Raw genomic sequence first — 27,676 nt, forward strand, 5'->3', positions numbered from 1 at the left:
GGGCAAGAGTAGAAGTAGGCGGAGAGTGCCAGTATATAAGGAGGGGCACAAGTCACCTCAGTGGGATTGTTGAGAGCTTTATGCTATCGTACACATGTTCATGCTTATAGATAATAAATAGACTGAAAGCTTACTCAAACAAACTGATTATATTTATGCCTGCCTGGGTGACTTGAAGGTGACATATCAGCCAGGACTGGTCTGACTTTGGATAGAACTGCCTGAGAGATACTTAGGGAAGGCTAGGAGATGGTCTACGCTACGACTAGACCTGATCGGATATGCAATAGCATAGGAGATCAGGCCCTAGGCGAGCTATTCCGGGACCTAGACTAGCCAACGATAGGGACTCAGAAGGCAGGCTGCATTGGGGTTCCGAGTGAGCCTGAGGTTGAGTAACCGCCACACACTGATCTGACTATCAAGTGTGTCAGGCAGGCCCGGCAAAGGGGAGGCCCAGAGTTTAGGCTGCACCTGCCTGTTATTACAGTAAATCTGGCTCAGCCACCGGGGCTAGGCCTTTACACTGGCGGCAGCAGTGGGATTGATATGAACCCACAAAAGAAAGACTAACAAGGCGCAATCATGGCCAGACGCACTCGCAGTGCAGAACATCCGGAAGTCCTCCAATGGAAAGGACTAGATGGTCTAAAGAGACTGACGAACACGCTGGAGAGAATGGTTGTGAACCAAAAGGTGCAGAAAAATCAGGGACCCTTGTTACCCAGAGAGACATTCAAGATTCCTGAATACGATGGAAGCGGTGATGTGGAGGCTTTGATCAGGCAGTTCAATGATGTAGCCATCGCAAATGACTGGGGAGCCAGATCCGCCCTACTACACATCCGAGGAAGGCTCAGAGAGCAGGCCAAGGAATGTGAACATAGACAGACGTTGCAGGCGGTATTTAACAACCTCCGAGCGAGGTTTGTCATGACACCCAAGGAAGTCAGAACTGAGCTACAGGGCCTGAGAAAAGAACAACACACTTATCTATTTGAGCATGCCACTCGAATAGAAAAAACTCACGAGTATTGCGTTCGAGGAACTATCTGATCGCATGGAGGAGGAGATGGCGGTGGAAACTTTCTGCGGGTTGCTAGGAAACATATACCTACAAAGACACATATTGGCAGTACCCACCCCCAACCTAGAGGCAGCCATAGAGCGGGAAAGGAGTATCTACAGATACGGCCTGACATGACTCCTAGGCAGACCCACCCGATGAGATCCGGTATGAGGGCAGTTCAGCCGGAAAAATTCGAGCAAGCCGAAGAGAAGCAGGCTCTCGGACAGCAAGCCGTAGTGGCCTGGACTACACCTGACCCTCTAGGGGCACTGCTGAAAACCATGAGAGGCTTAACTCTTTCGCAAGTATATTAATTTAATAAACCTTTGTGTACAGAGGGAATTTATTTGCAAAACGACTAACAATTTGTACATAAGGATACATAAAACGTCATAACTTTTTTATTTACAGGAATAACTACATGAAATTTAAAATACATGTAACTAACACATATAGAAGTCACTACATGTAATATTTCTTGAAGCAGTCACCTCTGCATAACCCAACCCGATAGTCATTGCACCATGTCGTAATTCTGGTGCCTTTGTAGTTTCCATCACTTCAGTTGCTAGCACATACTTCACATTATTTTCGCTTTTTATCTGGAATGCTTTCAAGAAAGTGTCTATCAGTTATTCTGCTTGCAGGTGTGCCAAAACTTGGTCTTCCAATTTGACTGTGTGGCTCCTTGTAGTCGCCAATCAAACTTTCGACAACATCGATAATAAATTGGTGATGAGTCATTGGTTTGTCAGTCCTATTTGAATTTTTCTTGTAACATATGTATGCATTTGTGAGAGTTCGGTCAATCAAGTGAAACAATACTTTTTTCAAGCATTTTACTGTTCGAAACTCTGCTGCATACGCATCTGCCATCTGATCCCTCATATCAATGCAACCCATTCCTGCGTTGTATTCCTGCACCACCTGGGAGATAGTTCGGGTGTCACCGAATCGTCGTCGCACCACTTCCACTTGTTTAGCAGATGCATGAGTGGTTAGTAATTGTGCCTGTTTACGATCCATCCAGTTTATCGCTAGCATGCCCACTTTTCTGCATGCAATAATGTCTTCTTTCTGTTTTAGTTTATGTTTCATTTCCTGTGGAAGTCCTTTACATTTGGCCTGAATTATGCCTGTGACATACAGGCCTTTTTTCAACATTTCTTCACAGAGCGGAACACTGGTGTAATAATTGTCTACAACGAGATGGTGATTTCTCTCAAAAAGGCCAGACATCAACGTTTCACACACTTTGTAAGGCTGGCCATGAACTGATGTAGGCATTCCACTCGTGTGATAGAGGGTTCGGAAACAGTAGCATGTTTTTGCATCGCAAAGGTTATATTCTTTTGGACCCCATTGGTGGTGTTTCTTTATTCGTATGTACTTGACCAGGTTATGGTGACCCTTGAATCCAACAATAGACTCATCAATTGATATTGTACATGGCGGTTTGTACTGCTGGGACCATGTAGCATTCAGATGGTCAAACATTGGACGAAATTTGTATATTTGGTCATGCGCAGGAGAACGCCGTTTTGGTTCTTTGTTACGGTCTGAGACATGAAAGAAATGTAGAATGAGTTTAAATGTTTCCAGTTTGAATGTTTTTCTAAACACTTGCGTGGCCTGTGGGAAATGAGTGGTATCCCAGTATGAGTGAAATGAATGCTTACGCACAAGGCTCATGTTCAATAGTATGCCAATAAAAGCCCGCATAGTTTTTACATCAATGTCTTTCCATAGCTTGACTTTACTATTTGCTTTGATTGTGTGGTTCTGTGACAAATAATACTGGTAATATTTATTTGTTTCAATTACTATGAGCTTCCACAGAGACTGTCCACTTTCAGTAAGAGGGGCAAAAAACTTGTCAAAATACTGTACAGGTTCAGTGTCTTCAACAGGATTGAAAACAGGCCCACTTGTTCCAGTAAAACTATTCAGAGTGACTGAGTCGGCATCTAGATCGTTCACACTCTCCCACAATGTAGCACTACTAGTAGTTAGATCATGACTGTCGGCACGTTCAGATTCATCACAATCGCTACCGGTTTCTGACTTTACATCGAAATCATTGACATCAATAACGCTTTCACTGGAACAAGATTCATCAGTTTCAATCACATAATCAGCAATATCTTCCTCGTAGTTGGTTCTAGAAGCAATTTTTCGACGCGGTCGTTTTGTTTGACTTGCCATTTTTTTGCTTCGATAGTAGTTTTAGTTTTGTTTCGTTAGTAGTAGTTCGCGATAGAAGATATTTCGGTGGTAGTAACTATAGTAGTAAATGATAGGGACTCAGAAAGCAGGCTGCATTGGGGTTCTGAGTGAGCCTGAGGTTGGGTAACTGCCACGGACTGATCTGACCATCAAGTGTGTCAGGCAGGCTCGGCAAAGGGGATGCCCAGAGTTCAGGCTGCACCTACCTGTTAGTACAGTAAAGCTGGCTCAGCTACCGGGGCCAGGCCTTTACAATATATATATATATATATATATATATATATATTTATATATATTTATATATATATATATTTATATATATTTATATATATACATGTATATATATTGTATATATATATACAATATATATATGTATATATATATACACTATATATATATATATATACATATATATAGCTTATTACATCATTTATCTACTATATAAACGACAATCGTTGTCTGTGTGTGTATGTGTTCACCTTATCGAGTACCGTACTTTTCAGACTATTAGCCACTACTTTTTGCCGATGGTTTGTGAGCTATGCGGCCTATATAAGGTTGCGGCTATTCTGTGGTATTTTCTTTCACTGCTAGGGCGCATTATTGGGAATCTCCAGTTAGTACAGGCCTCTACGTTGCTATTCATTCACTCTTAACGCAAAAATCAGATGATCTTGAGTTAGCGCGCCTCAGCAAACAGTGCCCTAAGCAGCACACTCTTAGCAGCAAACACAGCCTAAAGCCTGGTTCCCATATACGTTGCAAAGCACCGGCGACAGCTTGCAGGCTATTAGCAATGAAATGGGAACGTATGCGTCGGGTACTGCCGAGGACCGCTGGTAGTTGCCGGCGGCATCGCAATAGTTTAACGCTGTTCAAATTTTGCAAATGAGCGCAGGCAAAACCTTCCCAAATTGCACTGTGCGGCTTAAGGTCACCATTATAGGAATGGCATGGCGAGCGAACATTTTGTTTGATTACACAATTATGTTCACGATATTATTAACGATGTTGCTTCTATGTGAACAGATCCCGCCGTGCATAGCGTCGCAAGCGTTTTGCTGCGCATTTACCGCCATAGTCTCGCAATCGATATGGGAACCAGGCTTTAGCGAACAGTGCCCAACGACACTGTCCCGTTTTAAACAGCAAAGTTGCTGCCGTGTTAAAAAGCACCGTTCTGAGTTCTGCGGCTTATACAAAGGTGCCTATACGGCAATGAAAATGTACTACTCATTAAACAAAATAAACTAATGAATACTAATTTACATCTAATTAATATTTACTGCCAACGTGTACCGAGAAGGTAACGTAAACATTTGTTTCTTGCGGTCACTGGAAAAAATGTGGTTCTCATCTACTAAATTTCAGCACCAAAAAGGTAAGTACTTCTTATTTAATGTTGTATTGTCTATGAATTGCCACATTTCCAATACATTATCCTTTCACTTGCGTCCATGTACAAATTTAGCTATCGAGCTACTGCCAGCCACTTTGCCGATATTGCTTCATATGTATACAATATTTTTTTCAATTTCAAACTCCATCTAGAATGTTTGTTTTGGTTATAAATTTCATTTTGCCAACATGTTAACAAGCACTGTAATGCAAGATAATTTATTGTATCTATACTTTGTGCATTGATAAAGCGATGTGAAGCTACAAAGCTAAAACAATTCCATGCAATGTTCTTTATTCTTACAAAACCATTACTTTCACCACCATCAGAGTCAATGCTGCTTTTGATATTTTAGTTGTCTGTGTAATCACAAAAAGCTAAATAGGCAATAAAGTCATCAACGTAAGTAGTTATTTGTTTTCTAACTCAGACGCATTTAATGAACTTGCACAAAAAACCTTCATTTTTTGTTTCTCAAAATTCTCAAATAAATATTTAGAATTTAACTTTAGGCTAATTTTATAGAAAAATCTTAGGACAACACAGTCACTACCTTAAAAGTTTTAAAGATTGTTGGTTATATTTTCAACGAATAATAGAATTCAGTTACTAGCAATTGCTGGGAAAGTTGCTAACATGTGTCTACGGCGGTTGACCATAAAAAAATGCATAAACGAGTCTACTGAAAGTCAGTGAAAGGGAAGAAACCGTTGGGTTTGCTACTGTTTGTGATAGCAAACATGTTCATTTCCTTCTGCCGCTGAGTTACATTTCTTTTTTTTTTCAGCTACAAGTACTACAGAACTACAGCTACTACAGAACTTGCACAGGCACTCCGAGCGTTGCGATAGGCGGCGGTGAGAAGAAAGCGAACAGCGTATATTACAAAAAAGCACACAATTTCATTTACTTTTAGAAAAGCTTGAAGCAGTACAATGCCTCCCAAAAAGCCTACTGCCTACAAACACAGATTGCTTCCCGTAGAGAAAGAGACCGAATTCGCAAATCAGCAGCTAGGTGAGCAGAAACTGCAGAGCAAACACAGCTACGCCTACAACGAAACAGAATAGCAGCTGCTAGAAGAGCAGAAACCGCTGAACAAATACAGGTACATTGACAGCAGGCCAGAATAGATGCTGCAGCTGCTAGAAGTGCAGAGAGTGCTGAGCCAACCCAGCAGCAACTCAAACAGCTCAGAGTAGCCGCTACAGCTGCCAGACGTGCAGAAACCTCTGAGCAGATGCAGCGGTGACAAGAACATGATGCACTAGCTACAACAGCTGCTTGGCGAGCTGAATTTTCAGAGCAGAAGAAACGGCGACAATAGCAAAATGCACTAACTACAGCAGCTGCTACCAGGCGGTGTGTATAGGCAGAAAACTTCGCATTTGACGGGAGTTCTGCAACACGATATAGGCCAAATTTTTCTATGGGACGATTGTCCAAAAATGCTTCAGATTTAATGCCTTACGTTGGAAAAGCGGGAGGCCATATATGTAATATATATAGTAGATTTTGTTGATAATAAATTTTATCAACGCAACCACATTACTGCTGCACAGTTTGTATGTACCATGTCAAAACGCAGGCTATAGACGAAGAACTGGTGAGCCAGGATTAGTGTTTTAAGCATGTAGAAGTCTCAATTCAATAAATGCTGGCAATAGCTTAGCAGTGCAATAGCAAAATATTTTCTTGATTTTTTAAAAATATGTAAAACTTTTCAATACTGCCACTTTAAAGCATTTCAGTTTGCCTAGAAATATCAATTTCATTATCAGTTCTATGTACAAAATTAGGACAACTCCGAGTGGAGTGGTTCGAGACTGTTGCATTGTAGACTAGCTGTAAAACACATTGCATATTTCCATTGCTCTCTCTAACAACATTGACATGTACGGCTGCATATGCGTATGCAGTCTGATCAGCCCAAAAATTTCAGTAGATTGCATATTTGGAGTTTTTTTTACAGTATGAAAGACAACTCTCAATAAAACTATTGCTTTACAAAAATCTGTTCCCGAACACGGGAAATGCAGCTAGTTATAGATAAAATGACTTTGTGAAATCATAATATAATTGCGCATGAATTTCAATGTTATGAAAAACAAAAAAATTTATGTAATGACTATAGAATACATCACATGAAATATGAATATCTCGTTTGCCTTATGTTAGATAGATAACTGTACATGTAGCTGTCTCAGAATGAGTATTATAGCAAAAACCTTTTTTTTAATCAGCTATTGACGGTTTTTAGGCTATGGCCAATCTTGTAAGTATTGTTTTCTTAGCCTTTTAGCTTATTGATTCGTTAGCTTATTGGGATTCCACACGCCATCATGGAATCCCAAAAAGATGACGTCAGACATCAGCTGTCAGAAAAGAATGCTGACATCAAAGTTACTAAAAATATACATTACAAGAATTTTGTGAGGTGCGCAAGAATGAACTCAGGCAGCCAATGAGACTTGTCAATGATCCGAGAATAAGTATATAAGGAGGAGCTGGCAGCAAGCCAGGCAGAGTGAAAATGGCAGGGAGCCAGAGAAAGTCAGAACGCAACTGACAGCGAGCCAGAGACAGTAACTTGGCAGCGAGCCAAGCAGCAAAAGGGCTGCATAGAGAGAGGCTAATATAAGCCATAGGAGCCTGCAGCAAATAGCCTGCAGATGATCAACCCATTGAAGAGGAAAAACATACAGCAGATACAATTTACCCCAAGAGGTAGGAAGCCAGGAAAACTACAAAGCCCTGAAAGAAGAGAATTCATTTAGGCCTCTGTCAGCAGAAGGAGCCAGCACTACATGACGTGTCACTACATGCCTTGCAGACACGTAACTTTTGAACCTAGAAAGGCCATAACTAATAGGGTTAATTATACAACTGTATTGTTATTCTTGCTTTGGCTAGTTAGTATTGACAGAAATCCCACAGAATGTAAGTCACAAAATTACTGTTATTTTTTATCTTCTAAAGAAAATAGAGTTTACAGACACATGAACACAAACCACTGGCCCATTCTTGCTGTTTATTAAATAATTGCCTACAAGCAGTAGTAGGCCTTGCAATCTGAATACCACTTGTGTTGAACTTTGATACTTGAGCTCATCATTGCAATAGGAGCTACTGTCAAAACAAATTGCAAGGAGAACTATAGGAGTGCCCATCTCCATTGATTGAGTTGTTATTTCAATTTGGCCCTATAGCAGCAGTCTGATTTTTGGGGGCAGAAGTGTCACTTTTTCTGCGGTCGAAATTTGTCTTGGGAGAAATTGAACTCAAGGTCCAGAGGCTGACCATTACACCTAGAACCCTAGAACCCTAAAACCTTAGAACCATAGAACCATAGAACCATAATATTATTACATAAGAAAAAAACTCACAAAAACAACAACAATTATTATTTAAATATTTTAAATTTCCCCCTTGACACAGGTCTCACAGGTGCAATGCTCAAACAGGCAGAAACACTAAACATATGCAGTTACAAGACAAAGTACAGTGTTGTAGCTCCTGACATACAGTGAAACGCTGCAGCTGACATGGTAACAACTCTATAACTAGTTCCTTATTATTGATGGTAGTGGTTATAATATCTATCAGACTGAAAATGATAGCATGAAATTAATTTAAAAAAAAGTTGTGTTTAAAACATTTTTATAGGTATAAAAATGGTGGAAAATTGTAAAATTAGGGATAATACTAGCACTCATAGCATTACAGTTTTCTGTACAAACTTGGTGAATACTATAAAAATACTCAAAAAAGGTGATTAGCATTAGTTTGATTATCAAATAATATAACAATGGGTCTTTAGAAGCAAGAGAAATTAAGTATTGTGCTTTTCGAAATAGTTACAGTAGAAAGCTAACAAACTTTCTGGTTGTGCTGTTATACCAAGAACATTCTAGTTCCTTTTTATATTTTCATATGGTGTTACATGCATCAAACTATCATATGGATGGTCTCTGTGGCTCTCTGGAATCAGTGCTTCGTAGTTGTCATCTCTTGTATCTGGTAAAATCAAGAGCTCAAGATTATCTTGCCGATTTTACAAAAGAACCTGTTATGTAAACATACAATGATTAACATGTCTAGCTAGTTCCCTGTTCGTTACCTGAGGCTGGTAAAGCTCCCAAGTTAATTTCTGTGTCAGCTATAAATGCTTTCCTAAAATAGAAAGACATTCTATGTTACTACAGACATTAACAATTTGTTTACATGTAACTAGGTGAATGACAAGCTAATTACCAGAGCAATAAAAAATCATTTTCACAAAAGATTTATTTCTATTTAACATATAACAACAGTTACCATTTTAACTCAATCTTAAGACCATGAAAAAATTCATTTGTGCAGTTCAAATAACATAAGAGACAAAATAAAACATACTGCATAGGTGATAAATTTAAATATAAAATAATTAGCAAGTAAAAGATAAATAAAGTCTGCTTTGCTACAGTGACAATAAAAATTATTTGATATGCAATTATATTATTTAATTTCATTGCAGTGTTGGCATAATAGAGCAAAAGTTTTGTATAGAATAATTAAAAAACCCATAGCAAATATTTAATGCAAACGACCCCGGGTATAAAATCATCAAATTGTTGTATACAAACTGTACGTATACATGTATATCACATATTAGCAACACAAATATGTTAGCATTAGAAACTAGAGCTACCTACAGCAGCTCCAGTGTAATTAAAAGTTATACTTTCCAAAAAAGGTAACATTGCAATGTACTACATGCTGTACATCCGTGGGGGATTCTTACTTTGGACACAAACAAAACATAAATGTTGAATTTAGCCAAAATGAGCTTGGCTTACTAAACACATACTTGAAGGTCAGTTTTAGTATGTATTTTACTAAACTAAACTTCAAGTTTTTCATGGGTTTTTGGTTTTGCTTTCACTATAGCTTACATATAACTAATAAGGTTGAACTGAGATAGCGAGCAGCCTATCTCATTCAGGTGTTGTGGAAGATACATCAGTGAATAGCATATTAGCAATTTTGTTTTTTGCTGTAATCACGGTTGCTAGATTTGAACTGTAAAATAAATTTTTGGTAGATATTGTACGGCAGAAAAAAATGAAAATTTTTTTTTCATTGTTATGTGAGGACAAAAAACATTGTTTTTCATAAAGAAAGGCAAAACAATTTTATAACAAGGGCATCGTAACCTCAGGGAGAATTGTATTATTTGATAACTTTATTAATGATATAAAGTATATGATTGGTGCTGCCAATACAAACTGCTTAGCCTTGTGATTACGTGTGTTTGTTACTATACTTGCGATTTGAATGTAGCAAGTTCAAATCCAGCAGAGAAATGATTTTTTTTTGCAAAAACTTTCCCAGTTTAACTGGGAAATAGACACAGACAGAATAACAGACAGACAAAAATCAAGATTTATATATATATATATATACAGAAACTACAAACACAGACAAGCACACGCATACGCACATGCACACGCACACGCACACGCACACGCACACCTACATGCACACGCACATCCACGCACACACCCACATGCACACGCGCACACATGCATGCACGCACACAAATAAATGCGCACACCCGTACATACATTGACAATGTCGACTGTACTAACATAAATTGAATGAAACTTTTATTGTCTACAACGTATTTATCTTTATTATATTTACCCGATTCTTCGTGATTCTAAGCTCTTCCATTGTTCATCTGAAAATAATCAACCACAATAAAACATGAACAACTTTTTATTTTTTTGACAGTGTCAATTATAAATAATTCCATAATGACTCTTAACAATTCAATATATAGGTTTTATGGCACAGAAAACTGTCTAACTAGTTTAATATGTTTTATTCAATTGAAAAATGTAAGTCACAACTTACCAGCTCTTTTTTTCCACCAACAAAAGACAGCTGACTGTGAAATCAGTGCAACAAGTGAAACAGCAAGAACACCAGCTACACTTCCTGATAAAACAGCAGATGAAGCTTTTCGTTCTGTAACCAATAAAGCTTGGGTTGTAGATGGTAGTCCAGCTGCTTTTGTCCATAGAATGTTATATATATTGGTAATTGGCTCAAGGACTACAAATTAAAGTTGGAGTACAGATTTCATTTTACTACATCTTTGCATGTGTTTCAGCTATGAAAAAGTTAATAAGAGACTAAATGCTTTAGTTGGTAGCTGAATGTTGGTAACAAACAAACCTAGAGGTAAAAATTATATCCAATTAGCTTTTCAATTTAATTTTCACATATTCTAGAGCTGCCTTGCTGACTTAAAAATAAACTAATTTTAATAAAATCATGATACAAGTTTTTAATTAAACTAAAGCATGTATAACTTTAGAAAGTAATCAATGTACAGATTTTTACAGACAATTATTCAACCCAGTGACTGAATACACCATGTTGGTGTCATTATAGTAAAATTTCAGTGTAACAAAATTGTAACAGGACATTTCATAAATGTTTTTGATATTAAAGATGTTACTGAAATTCTTCCATAAAATCAGTCTCAAGTTGTTATTTTTGTAGCATAAATTTTATTTCAACGTTCATAGTACTGAAGCTGATACTAAAACTGCTTAACATAACAAGCTTCAAGTTGATATTTGTGTGGCAAACAAATCATTTCAATGTTCAGGTCTGACATTTACTTAATTTCTAACAATATAAGTCTCTCACATTCAATAGAAGCAGTGCATCTAACTCTCTCTAGCTGACCATTCTCCCGCGAGTTTGCAGGAATGACCAGTTGGTAAGTTGCAGTGTCTGTACATCCTTTACTACATGTCCATGTGTAAGAAGGAGTTGGATTTCCTATCACATTGCATGACAGTGTCAGTGGTGATTTAGGGTCTTGGTGCAAAACAGTGGGTATTACTTCATAGTCAATATCTACAATTATAGAGCCATTAACTTAGTAAGTTTGGTTACTTATACCTACAACTAAGACATCAAACACTGACTTCCTATTATAGATCAGCAAGTTAACATGATTTAGTGAAAGTTGTGATAGACTCAATATTACTCAACTCAACTTACACTGAGGTATCTTCTTTTCAGACTTGATGATGATATCAGGATAGACATTCGCCAGAGCTAAATGAGTTATATCCTTACATCTTAGGGTTAACCCTTCTCGATCATCTTCAGTAGGTGTGTATTTATTGGTGCTCTCAACCACTATATTCCCTTTTAATACTTCTGTAAAGAAAAGTAGAACAATAATGTACCCATAAAGGTTCTTATAGTGCCATGAACTAATGGCACTATAAGCTTGCCAATGGTAGAACAGTACTAGGGATATTTTTCTGATTTAGTAAGGCATTTGGCATTATATACCCCCAGATACTTATTCACAAATTGGAGTCGATTCACTTTTCATTGACCTCTCTTTACTGCATAAAAACTACTTAGAACATAAAAAACTGGTAAAATTTATACTAAACTGTATAACATGTGAAATATATATCGTGGCATTCCTTAGGCTTTTACATAATTCTAAATTTATTATTGATAGTAAATAGTAAATATATATAGTATATAGTAAATAATAAACTAAAATAATTGAACAACAGTGTAAAACAAATAAACTAGCTGTAAACATGGACAAAACAACATACAATGTAATGAGAAATTATTAAAGCAACATTAAATTAGAGAAAACTATAAAATTATTTGATGTAAAGCATTATAAAACATCTTTGTTCTTAATAATTCTTAGAAATTCCTTTGAACAGAGAAAGTTCTGATATAGGAAACACACATTGATAAGCTAAATAAGCAGATAAGATCTATGTTGAGCCTGATAAATAAACGCTCAAACTTTTTACCCAGAAATGTTATGAAACTAATGTACAAATTATTTATTAACTTTAGAGTTAGTTACTGCTTAGAGTCATAGATAAACGCTCAGTTTGACAATTTAAGTAAATATAATACTACAAAAGCGTCGCACATAATCTTTGATAAATCACCACTGACTTCACCTCAACACTTGTTTGTTCAGCTTTTTGTGTGGTCTGTCGATAAACTTATACAGTATATAATTTACTTAGTATCATAGTATCATAGTATCATAGTATCATAATTATGAAGTAAAAAATGATTCTTACTGTAATACTGAAGTTTTGACTAAGTGATCATTAGCAATATTTTGTACTGGTTCCAATCAAAAAACAACTAAATACAGATAAAGTCCCATTAGAATGAAACAGTCTTATAGTAGACTTACAAAAGTGTCAACATTTAGTAGCTTTAGAAAAATTTCAAGAACCATTTGCTAAGTCTAAATTCATCAAGTCCAGCCTACTAACTGCACAAAACTTGAATTTCGATAAAATATGCCAAATATGTCAATTTGTTTGCTAAAATTGACCAGATTCTGCAAACCCAGTGCATTGACTAGCTACTGCAGAAGTTGGCTTTGTCATACCTTAATATGAACTGGGCTTGTATTTTTTTTCTTCAATCAATATTTTAACTATATTTAGGTATTTATTGCTAAATGTTATGTCTTGACTAATTGATGAAACAAACACACATTTACACACGCCCACCTGTACTCCCACACACCCACTCGCATGCCTGCACACCTGCACATCTGCGTGCACACATGCTCACACGCCCGCACACTTGCGCACCCATCCGCAAACACGTCTGCAGTTAATGTATTCGCATAGATGCTTACGGTCAAACTTTACTAGCATTTTTATTTGCTTTTTTCCCAGTATAATCATTTATCAAATAAATTGCATTCAACTGAACAAAACTAAATTTGTTAGCTTATCATCCGAGCAATGATCGAAGCAATGAACAAATCTTATGCAAATTTGTTGAATGCATTTATCAAATAAAATGCATATATATATATATATATATATATATATCATATATCTATATATATCATCCAACACATCATCAATGGATGCAGACAGCTAGCAGGGAACGCATACACTGAGCGGCATAATCATGTCGCAGGTATTGTGTATAGAAGTCTATGTGATGAGTATGGCCTTAATAAACCACAACACTGGTGGGAAGCTCCTGGTAAGGTCAATGAAAATGACCGCGCTAAGATCCTCTGGGACTTCTACATCCAAACTGACAAGCATGTCCTAGCAAACCAACCAGATATAGTGGTGGTAGACAAGGAGAACAAGAGGGCTACTATAATAGATATAGCAGTACCCAATGACTACAATATAGCCAGCAAAGAAAAAGAAAAGGTAGAAAAATATCTCCCTCTTGGAGAAGAAATTGAAAAATGCTGGAATGTAAGAACAACCGTAATCCCAGTAGTCATTGGGGCACTGGACGCAATAACACAGGCGCATAAAATGTGGCTTGCCCAAATACCAACAACAATCAACTCAGGTGAGTTGCAGAAAAGTGCGCTATTGGGAAAAGCTAAGATCTTGAAACGAGTGCTCAAACTCCCAGGTCTCTGGTAGGAGACCCGAGTTAGAGCAGAATTTACCACCCATACGGGGTGTCCGGGGTGAGGAAACAATTTATATATATATATATATATATATATATATACATATATATCTATATTTATATCTATATATATATATTTATATATATACATATACATATATATATATATATACATTATATACAGTGGTGATACAAATTATGGAACCGCCTTTGAGTTTTAGTAAACAATGCACTATAATGGCTCTCATATTAGTTATATTCAGTCCAGATATGCAAAGTTATATATCATTAGAAAGGAGATTTTATCAGCTGTCGCATTGTTTAATTTTTTTCTGCATCCAAACATAATTCCATCGCTAGTGCTGTTAAAAGTGCAACTAGTCAGGGTGTCCCAAAACAAGTCATTTTTTTCCAAAATAGTAGTCTGGTGAATGATGTCTAGAAATTCCAAATTCTTTGATCTGCTCAGTTTAACAATCATCTAAGACAACAATTGCATTGAGTGAGATGTTCTGCATTACACAATGTAACCCAAGTAGTATTGAAAAGTTTTTCTGCTCTCAGTAAAAGTCATTCTAATAACTTCATCATCATGCCTCAACATCTCACGAAAGAAAAGCGTGCTGTAATAGTTCACCTTCATCAGCAAGGGAAATCGCAAAGGGAAATTGCAAAGGAGGTAGGGTAGATTGCTCTAAGAAAGGTGTATTTACAACAATCTGCAGATGGAAGGAAACTGTTGAAGAAAGGGCTGGTAGGGGAAGGAAAAGCTAGCAACAGATCAAGTGACCAGACGTCTAGTAAGACCTTTCTTGGTTGATAGACATCTAACCAGTCCTCTGCTAGCCAGTGAGTTAAAAGAATCAACAGGTACAGAGTTAGCACCGTCAACTGTTTGCAAATCATTGAGAGATAATGGCTTACGAGGCTGTAAAGCTCGTAGAAAACCTTCGTTATCATCTCGGCAAAAAACGCTCGTCTACAATGGGCAAAAGATCATGTGAATTTGTCACCAGAAGACTGGAGAGCAGTATTATTCAGCGATGAGAGCACATTTACTGTTCAAAATCACTCTGGCAACAATTATGTAAGAAGGAGACCTGGTGAAGAGTTTAAACCAGAATGTATTTTACCTACGATAAAGCATCCCACCTCAGTAATGGTGTGGGGTTGTTTCTAGGCTGCTGGTCCTGGTAGATTAGATTTCGTTGATGGTATGATGAATGCAAAAAAACATTGTGGAGTACTACAAAGTGTGATGATACCATCTGCTAGAAGTCTGTTTGATAGAGAGTGGCTGTTTCAGCAAGATAATGCTCCATGCCACACAGCCAGAAGAGTAAAGAAGTGGTTTGCTGACAATAACGTTAACACTCTGACTTGGCCTTCTCAGTCACTTAGACCTTAACCCAATTGAAAATTTGTGGAGCTGAAGAGGCAATATCGTAACTAAAGACAAACCAACAAATAAAGGAATAGTGATGGAGCTTATTTTGCAATCCTGGCATCGAATAGTTACACCTGAAGAGCTTCAGACACTGACAGATAGTATGCCCAGGCGCTGCTGAGCAGTGATTGACAACAAAGGCTGGCCAACCATGTATTGATCATCTAAAGGACCAAAACAGCTCTTTTCAAAGCTACTATACCTTGTCTTTAAAATAATTCACAATAAAAGCCATTTCAAAGAAAATAAATATGTTATTTTATGACTTTTGGTCAGACACTATTTAATAAAAATAACAACTGCACAGTAACTCTCTGACAGCTTTCAGTAAACCTCTAATAAGATTGTTATAGAAAATACGATGTGGTTTTAATTTATGTTTATCAAAAAGCCAACATTTTGATGATTCAAATGATATATAATTTTTTATAGTTATGTATAATTTTGATTGTAGAAAAAACCAACACAACTCAGAATTCATTGCTATGTAACGAAAATTAGAGGCGGTTCCATAATTTGTATCACCACTGTATATATATATATATATGTATTTGTCAAATAAATTGCATATATATATATATTGTGCGCATATAAGTGCGCTATTGGGAACAGCTAAGATCTTGAGGCGAGTGCTCAAACTCCAAGGTCTCTGGTAGGAGACCCGAGTTAGAGCAGAATTTACCACCCATACAGGGTATTCGGAGTGAGGAAACAATTTTTTTTTGTATATATGTATATATATATATTGCTGTGGCTCAGCAAGGACTCACCATCAGCGAAGTGGACATCAAGTGCAGAGTACAGCGTATGAAGAACTGGGCAGCACCTAGCCATGACATGATTCAAGCCTTCTGGTTGAAGAAATTGACATCACTTCACAGTAGAAATGGTAAGCAAATGGAATGCCTAATAGAAGAAGGCGACCATCCGAAATGGCTGACCAAAGGACAAACTGTACTTCTGATAAAAGATCCAAAGCAGGGGCCGATTCCCCAAAACTATCGACCAATAATGTGCTTGCCCACCACCTGGAAACTGCTCTCAGAAAGAGTTGTAGACAAACTGGAAGAGCACATGAGTCACTATATGACCAGTGCTCAGAAATGAATTAGGCGCAACACCCGAGGAGCTAAACATCAGTTACTGGTGGATTGGATGGTCTGTCAAGACAGCAGGAGAAGGCATACCAATCTTGCCATGGTTTGGATCGACTTCAAAAAGGCCTATGACTCAATTCCCCATAGTTGAATACTTGAGTGCCTCAGTATGTACCATGTTCACCCTGCTCTTGTGGCATTCATCAAGATGTCAAAGACCAAATGAAAGACGGAACTGGAGGCTAATGGCAAAAAGCTGGCGAGTGTAAAAATTAAGCGAGGCATCTATCAAGGTGTCTCCTTATCACCGCTGCTCTTTTGCATATGCCTAAACCCTCTAAGCAATATGCTGGAGGAGACTCAATATGGGTACCAGTTTAAGAGTGGCACCAAGATAAACCACCTCTTTCACATGAATGACATCAAGCTGTACGCTAACAAAGAAAGGGACACTGATTCGCTAATACACCTCACTTAGGTATACAGCCAGGACATCGGAATGACCTTCGGTATTGAGAAATGTGGAAGGCTAATTCTTAAGAAAGACCATTCAATGCTCACAGATGGCCTAAGAATGCCAAATGGTACCATCAAAGATATAGAAGAAGGGTACAAGTACTTGGGGATTATGCAAAGTAACATCAACCACGAAGCCGAAGTACGTCACAAAGCCATTACCGAATACAAGAAACGCCTTCGGCAGGTCCTACGGAACCAGCTTAATGCCAAGAACCAAGTCATGGCAATAAATACCTACGCACTGCCAGTAAGAAGATATTCAGCAGGCATAATAAATTGGACTGAAGAAGCCATCAAGGAAACAGATATAGCAACTCGTAAACTGCTGACCATACCTGGAGCCCTCCACCCAAAATCTGATACTACTAGATTGTATCTCGATAGGAAAGATGGCGGTAGGGGACTCAAAAGTGTACAGCAGAAAGTGAAAGCGGAAGAACAAAGCATCAAAGCCTATGCAGCCTCCATGGCCACTTCAGATAAGTTGCTAGCTGAATTTCAATCGGCTGCTCTTACAATGGACCTTTACCCTGATGATGAGGAAATTGACTGGCTCATGAAACCTCTTCATGGTGCTTACCACTGACAAATATTTAAGGTTGGCGATCTTCACCAGACATATATGTGGCTGAACAAAGGAAACCTAACGACCAATACAGAGTCGCTAATCATGGCAGCCCAGGAGCATGTGCTCCCAACAAGGCAACTCCAGACAAACATCTATCACACTAGAGACGATCCTAGATGCAGACTGTGCAAAGATGCACCTGAGACCATCCAACACATCATCAGTGGATGCAAGCAGCTAGCAGGAAACGCATACACTGAGCAGCATAATAATGTCGCATGTGTTGTGTATAGAAGTCTATGTGACGAGTATGGCCTTAATAAACCACAACACTGGTGGGAAGCTCCTGGTAAGGTGAATGAAAATGACCGCGCTAAAATCCTCTGGGACTTTTACATCCGGACTGACAAGCATGTCCTGGCAAACCAACCAGATATAGTGGTGGTGGACAAGGAGAACAAGAGAGCTACTATAATAGATATAGCAGTACCCAATGACTACAATATAGCCAGCAAAGAAAAATAAAAGGTAGAGAAATATCTCCCTCTTGGAGAAGAGATTGAAAAATGCTGGGATGTAAGAACAATGGTAATTCCAGTAGCCATTGGGGCACTGGGTGCAATAACACCGGCACATAAAATGTGGCTTGCCCAGATACCGACAGCAAACAACTCAGATGAGTTGCAGAAAAGTGCACTATTGGGAACAGCTAAGATCTTGAGGCGAGTGCTCAAACTCCCAGGTCTCTGGTGGGAGACCCGAGTTAGAGCAGAAACTAACACCCATGCGGGTTAACCGGGGTGAGAAAATAATTTTTATATATATATATATATAATGTAGCTATATATATATATGTACACGTATATATATTTAATATATATATATATGTACACGTATATATATTTAATATATATATGTACACATATATATATATACATATAAAAAATTGTTTCCTCACCCCGGATACCCCGTATGGGTGGTAAATTCTGCTCTAACTCGGGTCTCCTACCAGAGACCTTGGAGTTTGAGCACTCGCCTCAAGATCTTAGCTGTTTCCATTAGCGCACTTTTCTGCAACTCACCTGAGTTGATTGTTGTTGGTTGGTATTTGGGCAAGCCACATTTTATGCGCCGGTGTTATTGCGCCCAGTGCCCCAATGACTACTGGGATTACAGTTGTTCTTACATTCCAGCATTTTTCAATTTCTTCTCCAAGAGGGAGATATTTCTCTACCTTTTCTTTTTCTTTGCTGGCTATATTGTAGTCATTGGGTACTGCTATATCTATTATAGTAGCCCTCTTGTTCTCCTTGTCTACCACCACTATATCTGGTTGGTTTGCTAGGACATGCTTGTCAGTTTGGATGTAGAAGTCCCAGAGGATCTTAGCTCGGTCATTTTCATTCACCTTACCAGGAGTTTCCCACCAGTGTTGTGGTTTATTAAGGCCATACTCGTCACATAGACTTCTATACACAATACCTGCGACATGATTATGCCGCTCAGTGTATGCGTTCCCTACTAGCTGCCTGCATCCACTGATGATGTGTTGGATGGTCTCAGGTGCATCTTTGCACAGTCTGCATCTAGGATCGTCTCTAGTGTGATAGATTTTCGTTTGGAGTTGCCTTGTTGGGAGCACTTGCTCCTGGGCTGCCATGATTAGCGACTCTGTATTGGTCGTTAGGTTTCCTTTGTTCAGCCACATATATGTGTAGTGAAGATCGCCAACCTTAGATATTTGTTGGTGGTAAGCACCATGAAGAGGTTTCGTGTGCCAGTCAGTTTCCTCATCATCAGGGCGTAGGTCCGTTGTAAGAGCAGCCGATTGAAATTCAGCTAGCAACTTATCTGAGATGGTCATGGAGGCTGCATATGCTTTGATGCTTTGCTCCTCCTCTTTCACTGTCTGCTGTACACTTTTGAGTCCCCTACCGCTATCTTTCCTATCAAGATACAATCTAGTAGTATCAGATTTTGGGTGGAGTGCTCCATGCATGGTCAGCAGTTTACGAGTTGCTATATCTGTTTCTTTGATGGTTTCCTCAGTCCACTTTATTATGCCTGCTGGATATCTTATTACTGGCAGTGCGTAGGTATTTATTGCCATAATTTGGTTCTTGTCATTGAGCTGGCTCCGTAAGACCTGCCGAAGGCGTTTCTTGTATTCTGTAATGGCTTTGTGACGTACCTCGGCTTCGTGGTTGATGTTGCTTTGCATAATCTCCAAGTACTTGTACCCTTCTTCTATATCTTTGATAGTACCATTTGGCATTCTTAGGCCATCTGTGAGCATAGAATGGCCTTTCTTAAGAATTAGCCTTCCACATTTCTCAATACCAAAGGTCATTCCGATGTCCTGGCTGTATACCTAAGTGAGGTGTATTAGCGAATCAGTGTCCCTTTCTTTGTTAGCGTACAGCTTGATGTCATCCATGTAGAAGAGGTGGTTTATCTTGGTGCCACTCTTAAACTGGTACCCATATTGAGTCTCCTCCAGCATATTGCTTAGAGGGTTTAGGCATATGCAGAAGAGCAGCAGTGATAAGGAGTCACCTTGATAGATGCCTCGCTTAATTTGTACACTCGCCAGCTTTTTGCCATTAGCCTCCAGTTCCGTCTTCCATTTGGTCATTGACATCTTGATGAATGCCACAAGAGCAGGGTGAACATTGTACATACTGAGGCACTCAAGTATCCAACTATGGGGAATTGAGTCATAGGCCTTTTTGTAGTCCATCCAAGCCATGGCAAGATTGGTTTGCCTTCTCCTGCTGTCTTGACAGACCATCCGATCCACCAGTAACTGATGTTTAGCTCCTCGGGTGTTGCGCCCAATTCCTTTCTGAGCACTGGTCATATAGTGACTCATGTGCTCTTCCAGCTTGTCTGCAACTATTCCTGAGAGCAGTTTCCAGGTGGTGGGCACGCACCTTATTGGTCGATAGTTTTTGGGAATCGGCCCCTGCTTTGGATCTTTTATCAGAAGTACAGTTCATCCTTTGGTCAGCCATTCTGGATGGTCACCTTGTTCTATTAGGCATTCCATCTGCTTAGCCATTCTAGTGTGAAGTGATGTCAATTTCTTCAACCAGAAGGCTTGAATCATGTCATGGCCAGGTGCTGCCCAGTTCTTCATACGCTGCACTCTGCACTTGATGTCCTTTTTGCTGATGGTGAGTCCTTGCTGAGCCACAGTGTGTTGATGGTTCTCTTTAAGCCTCTTCAGCCAATTTGCAGTGGTGTTATGAGTAGTCTCTTTCTCCCAGATAAATATATATATATATATATATCACTGCAACTGTTTGCTACTTGAAAACACTCAGCTAATCTATTGCCTTCATGTATAGTACCAGTTCTACTCAGGGCACTATATTACTAACCATAGTTATATGCAGAGTGAGGACTCTCTCCAGTCGATGTACAGTTGAAAGTGAATTCTTTTCCTTCAACTATCTTATCAGGACTGTTCATTACAAGATTATCAGGTTTCACTAAAATATTCCATATTTTAGATTCATGAAAATCTTCAGTTATTGATGACTATGGTTAAAATTATGATCATACTTGTATCATCTATTGTTGGACATTTCTGATAATAATAAACTATTGTTGAAGATTAATATGCTAGTAAATACATGTATCCATGTATCAGTAACACATGAATATAGAATACATTTAAATAAAATAGCTGTGCTAGTATTTTCTGAAATTCATTCTATATATTCAATAGATAGGCCTACCTATCTATTTTAGCATTTGTAGAAGAGAAAGCCTATCGTGGATATCTTAACTGAAAAGCAAAACATTTTAATTAATGAAGAAATGTAGAGGAAGCCAGTCTGGCCTTAATAAGATCACCTGTGTTGAAGAAAAGGTTCATATAATTTCTGTCGACCTATTACAGCAAAGACAACTTAATTGGGACTATAGGAAGAGCTAACAACTACATGTTTATAAATACTGGCTATGCATTCAGTGAGCAAACAGAGAGTGCGATGACCAGAAACAAAACACAGAAATACTCATGCTATTACTTATGAGTTGGTACTTGGAAGGTAGCGAAATTTCTGCTGTTGGCTAATGCTTTTGTTATATTGGAGTGGATAAGAAAACGGTTGGCAAAAAACTCTTACAGTAGCTCAAAAGATTTCCTGTTCTTGACAGACTGGTAACACTAAAATAATTGCTACTGATACATTAGTACTTTATATAATGGCTACTGATACAGTAATACTTTAAATAATGGCTAGTAATACAGTAACACTCCAAATAATGGCTAGTGATACCATAACACTCAAAATAATAGCTAATGTTACAGTAACTCTCAAAATATATAGTTTATCCAATTTTATCAAGCAGTGAACCAGTGTAAAATCTGTAAATTAGCTAAAGAAAATTAGCTAAAAAAACTAACTAAAGTGAATGTAATTGTGAGATCTGAGGCTTTTGACATGCATTATAAATGCTACTAGCCAAAAAAAAGTAGATTTATAGGTATGATTTTTTATACAAAAATACTTTATAGCCATATTTTCTTTTACAGCTTCTACAAATTCTTTTCCAGCTTTCACTGTCTGATGTTTTAAATCATATGTTGATCTTATCAAAATTGATATCGTAGCAATATATCAGATGATTGTTAGTCTGTCTAGGTGATAGCAACATACTAACATAATAACTTACCATTAATAGTTGAGATAGAAAATGATGTAGAGTTCACACGAATTGATGTGAAATCAGCGAAACATTTAAAGTTATAACCGAGTAAGTCATCTGATACGGTTCTTGTTACAGAGAAGATAAATGGGGGCGCACCAGCTGCAGCAGCTATACAGTAAGCTTCATCTATTCTAGAAAATCCTGGTATGTTCAGAGCATTATAAGGTAACCATGTTTTATCAATACTATCGATTGCACAACCAGACCTATCGTCTTCTACTCTGGCACCTTTAACCAGGTAGATAGCAGTAACATCTGTCTCTCCACTAGCAGTACATGTTAGAGTTATTAACTCATCTTTGTAAACTGAAGGATACCCTGTAGAATCTACAGACAATTCAACTTCATTTCCTACAAACATATTAAATTGTATTGGCAAGTGAGGATAACCTGAACTGCTTTATTTAATGTAACAAATGAAAGCCTGACCAAAGAGAGTTTACAGTTTAAAGCAATCATTGACTTTAATAGTTTATCTAGAAATTAAGTGTTTCTTTAATACATCATATTTGTTATCATTTAAATTAATACATAAATGAAGTTCACATGATGCGTGTTATGTTCATTATGCTACATACTAGTGATTTGTTCAAATTATACCAGCAATAAATTATGTTATTAAGTTTATTACTGTTACGATGACAGAATTTAATTAATGGCTAATGATAATTAATTTATAGTAAACAAAAAACTACAGGAAGAAAATTAGCTTAAGAGTCAGCACTACTAAGGTTTATAATCACACTAATGTTGCGATCAATTAAATATATATTTTACAAAAAGCTGGGTCTAAAAATAGGTTAATACAAAAAGAGAAGAATAACTCATGGTGCTGATTTTTACTCATAAACAATAAAGAGTACCCTTGATCTATTTTAATAAATTCTTACCTTGCGTTCCTGTTAGCAATGTAACGAGTAGCAGAGAAACATGCCACATCACTATCATATATTGCCTACAAGCGCATGAAAAGCTCAATAACTTCTAATGTGGAACTTTTACTGTAGCTTAATGAATGTAATTATAGAAAATCTAAAACACCGAGTTAGCATTCAGCAATATTTGTATGTAAAGTGAATGAAGTAAGACACTAGACTATGAACTACCATGGAACTGTCTAATGAGAAGCTATACTGAAGTAGTTTGTGTCTCTTCACCTAATACATGTGAATCTTAGTTATAAATTTACAATTAAAGGTTTAAATATGATAGTTTCACTATGAAGTAGTTGTGTAGCTCTGAGAGTTTCAGAATCTAGTAGGCCTACTATTGTTAATAATTGCTGTATATACCCGCATATAGGCCGATTCAAGAACGAAATATTTTTAACAAATTTAGGGATCTTGTTTATACCCACATAACTCAGATTGAAAGCAAATGAAATGACCTTCTGCTAACTTAATTTCAACAACTACAACTCAAACAACCCTGAGCATGTTAGCTGGTAGCTTTTTACCGACAGCTCCTTTTGTACAGTAGCAATGGCTTGCACTTGAAGAAAGGTCGCATGTGAAGATTTCATTGAAGAAGAACTGCAACAGAGTCAGAGCAAGCAGCTTTTCTCTGTATAGCTTTTGTTTTCAAAATAACAGGGTGCACAGCCAGATGAAGCAGCTCTTGTTTGATGGTAGCATGCTCCGACTGAAGTAACAGTCATAGTTGGTTGGTCATACACATGATCGTTAGCATTTCAGCTGCTTCAAATGCATGCAGTCAGCGAGTTAGCAATTATTCTACTGAATAAATGTCTGATTTGCCCATAAATGTTATGTGACATGTTATCAGTTGCGTAACAGCATTTATTAAGTTGTACGCATCTCAACCTTAGAATTAACCTACATGTGCTGTTCAGCTGCCTTACTATATGACTCTATCGATGACCAATGAATAGATCCAACAGAACCTTTCAACAAACATCAAACTTGTTTGTTATAAGGTAAGCACTGACTTATTTTTTGCCAACAATACAACTGGCACTATTGCATAACCTCAACTGATTTTAAAACAATAGTTTGCTGGCAGTCTCAGCTGCCAAGAAGATCATCATGTGTTCCAATAAAATAATACTGCAGGTGGTAGCGTGGGTCAAATTACACTCCTAACTTTGCAAGCATCTGTAGTGTAATTTTACCATTAATGAAGATTACCCATCCTATGTTCTCACCACTATCAATGGTGTTTAAAAGCTTAAATTAGCGTAGTAATCTGTAGTGCTAATCTGTAGTGCTGGCCTTAATTACCTGCAGTATTTACCTTAGACTTATTAAGCTTAAAGCTCTAGCTTCCATATCGCTTTAGAATTGAGTCAGTCGTGATAATCATTCTGAAACAGTTAGGGATTTAAGCTACTTATTATCATTAGCATTATGTATAAAAACCATAATATATTTTCATTTTCATTATATACAACATACTAATATAGATCATGCTCAATTTGTTTACCCACTCATAATCATCTTGCAATGGTGTTGTGGTTGCATCAAAGTCAACTCAATAATTAATCGTTTGAAAAGTTTTCCCAGAAATATGATGTGAATGTATTTATAGTGAAATATAAAAGTTCCTACTGGATTTAACACTGTAGAATACAGACTAACATCAATTTTACTGCTTTCATCACTGCATCCTCTGCAGTAAACAAACCCTCTGCTCTAATTCTTCTTATTGCTCATTAAAACTAGCTGTACTGCACATATACTGCATAATGCATACTGCGCAGTAGAAAAAGTACAGTGTATTTACTCTGCATACTGCATAGCTGATGCATGTTATGACTGCTGTTGCACTGATACTGCAACTAAACTGACCATCAGACAAAAATTTGATGAAATCACTCTGTATTTAATTAAACTAAAACCTTTTTATATTTATTAAAAGTAAACAATAAATAAAAGCAGCTTGCAATGGAAACAAAACAGTTTGAATTCAAGATTATGTGAGTTAAGAATCACACTTATTTGTTGATTACAGGTACTTCAGGTTCCTCTGCATTGACATAGAGAATCATGTTCATTTGGATACCTTTACAAGTAATTAGTTTATGAGAGTATTACTATGAGACTGTTTACTGTAGCTGTCTTGCAGATTAGACTTTGTATAGTAATTTGACTGAAAATGAGTTGGAATTGTAGACACTAGACAGTCTAAATATGAAGAAGGAAGGTGAATAGTAAACATTGTGAGATTGTGAAATGACCAAAAATGTGTATTGATAGACCACTGTTCTACTCTCCAGCATCTTTCACTAATCACAAAATTTGTGGTTTGGCAAAAAAAGCAATACAAACAAACAGCTATAAATTGCACACGTTGACTGTTTTGCAAGATCTGTTTGTGGTTCCCACTAGAGTCAGTAATAATAAATCTTTAATGATGAATGAGTCAGTAACAGAGCTTGATGTATGGAATGTGAAGAGCATGGAGCCAGTCTGATTGTAAATGTATGGACTATCTGCCCCAGTTTAGATTGAGCCCTGCAGCAGCAGTTATGACCTCTCATGACAAGGATCACTGTCCCTCACTACAGAGATATCAAGTCTCCACAATATATGAAGTCAGCCTAAATGCTTCAAGTCTACTTAGCATAAAATAACAAAGTATCACTTCAAAAAGTAGTTTAGATGTACATGTATATGTACATTAGGTATTATGTGTATTAGATGTATACTTGTATTGGATATCTATATGTGTATTAACTGTATATGTACTTTAGATGTGCATGCATATTAGATGTACATGTGTATTAGATGCACATGCGTATTAGATGTATATTTGTATTATATATATGTGTGTATTAGATATATATGTGTATTAGATGTATGTGTATTATATGTATATGTGTATTAGATGTATATGTGTATTAGGAGTATATGTGTGTATTAGATGTATGGGTGTTAAATATACATGTATATACGCCCCTCTTTACTGCCTGCTATGTATTTCTGCACATATATCATATTGAATCTCCATTGATGCTGTGAAAACTTAAATGACTAATCATTTTTAAGTGTCAAGAGCGTGTTCCAGTTTACACACTATTTTATACAGACAACATAATTTACAAAAGCTTGTGAAAATTTTTTAGTTAAGTTTAATATTCATTCTCAAGTTTTTAAGAACTTGTACATATTATCAACTCAATATGCAAAGTCAATTTAGGTAATTTTTAAAATATCTTTTTCCATTGCGAGTAAAAAGTTCAAACTTTATATTTTTTTAGTCTGTAAATCTTATTTATGTTCACTAGGGATATTTACTAGCCTTCTTTCAACCAAAAGATTTTCTAAAAATATTATGATTCATTGGCACTTTTCAAAGTTTCCCATTTGTCAGTTTTCTTTGGGCTTACATCATCAAATAAAATACTATTTTGTCTCAACTATTGTTTATAACAGTTTAAGTGTATTCAATGATTTCTATTTATGGTCACTACAGGTAGGAAACAGTTCTGGTAGGCAATATTTATACGGGCATGTTTGTTCAATGTTAAACCAATAAATTAATAATGATAAAATTTTGGTATTTGTATAAAATCAGTAATTCGACAAGTCTGTATCTAAAAATTTTAAATATATATGACGATAGTAAATCATATGATCACCAGAGATAAAGTGATAGTGTATACTATAAAATATTATGTTTATTGACTGTAAACAAATGGTAGAAAATTTGAAACTGTTAGACATCTGGAGCATGCAATCCCGTATAAAATCGGTTTATATTTTATTCCATGAAATATAAATTGGATTCACAGTGTATAAAACTTAAATTACCTTACAAGGTACAGATGATTAACAATATATAAGAGCATACCCAGGTTGAGTTAGTAGAATAAAACATAGTAGAAGAGCAGTTATGAATATTACCTAAAAAACATATGTTTACTAACCTATGGTCTGTAATATGCTGTGATAAGCTGTAATAAACTGTGATATGCTGTGATATGATATGCTAAAATGAGTTGTGATATGCCGTAGTATTCTGTAATACAGTGTGATACAGATATTGCAAGGACAAAACTCTTTCCAGAATGAGCAGTCAATAAACGATAACAAAGGCCTAACTTTTACTGATACTAGTGAATGCAAGGAGTGTAGCCAACCAAAAAATAATAAAGAGGGAAAACTTTTAAAGCTAGATTAAATGATAAGGTTAACCTTTATTTACA

The 27,676-nt window shown here is 37.0% G+C and overlaps 2 protein-coding genes across 2 annotated transcripts; both read right to left on the bottom strand.

The window, feature by feature from the left end:
• Positions 1–1,654: 1,654 nt before the first annotated feature.
• Positions 1,655–3,274, bottom strand: LOC137397480 (piggyBac transposable element-derived protein 4-like). The gene has a single exon (XM_068083770.1). The coding sequence runs from the start codon at positions 3,272–3,274 to the stop codon at positions 1,655–1,657; it is 1,620 nt and encodes a 539-aa protein (XP_067939871.1).
• A 4,763-nt stretch (positions 3,275–8,037) lies between these two features.
• Positions 8,038–25,516, bottom strand: LOC137397481 (uncharacterized). Its single transcript, XM_068083771.1, has 9 exons — positions 25,478–25,516; positions 23,966–24,041; positions 22,474–22,860; positions 11,757–11,918; positions 11,397–11,609; positions 10,593–10,793; positions 10,380–10,416; positions 8,815–8,867; positions 8,038–8,711 (listed from the first exon to the last, which is right to left on the bottom strand). The coding sequence occupies exons 1-9, from the start codon at positions 25,514–25,516 to the stop codon at positions 8,605–8,607; spliced, it is 1,275 nt and encodes a 424-aa protein (XP_067939872.1). The 3' UTR covers positions 8,038–8,604.
• Positions 25,517–27,676: the final 2,160 nt, after the last annotated feature.

The sequence above is a fragment of the Watersipora subatra genome, chromosome 5 (genome assembly GCF_963576615.1).
Source record: "Watersipora subatra chromosome 5, tzWatSuba1.1, whole genome shotgun sequence".
NCBI lineage: Eukaryota > Metazoa > Bryozoa > Gymnolaemata > Cheilostomatida > Watersiporidae > Watersipora > Watersipora subatra.

Coding starts and splice junctions, on each gene's coding strand:
- LOC137397480 (XM_068083770.1), bottom strand. CDS start 3,274: ATGGCAAGTCAAACAAAACGACCGCGTCGAAAAATTGCTTCTAGAACC.
- LOC137397481 (XM_068083771.1), bottom strand. CDS start 25,516: ATGATTCTCTATGTCAATGCAGAGGAACCTGAAGTACCT. Junction 24,042..25,477: donor CAGAGGAACCTGAAGTACCT/GTAATCAACAAA, acceptor ACTCTGTTGCAG/TTCTTCTTCAATGAAATCTT. Junction 8,868..10,379: donor TTAGAATCACGAAGAATCGG/GTAAATATAATA, acceptor TTTCTATTTTAG/GAAAGCATTTATAGCTGACA.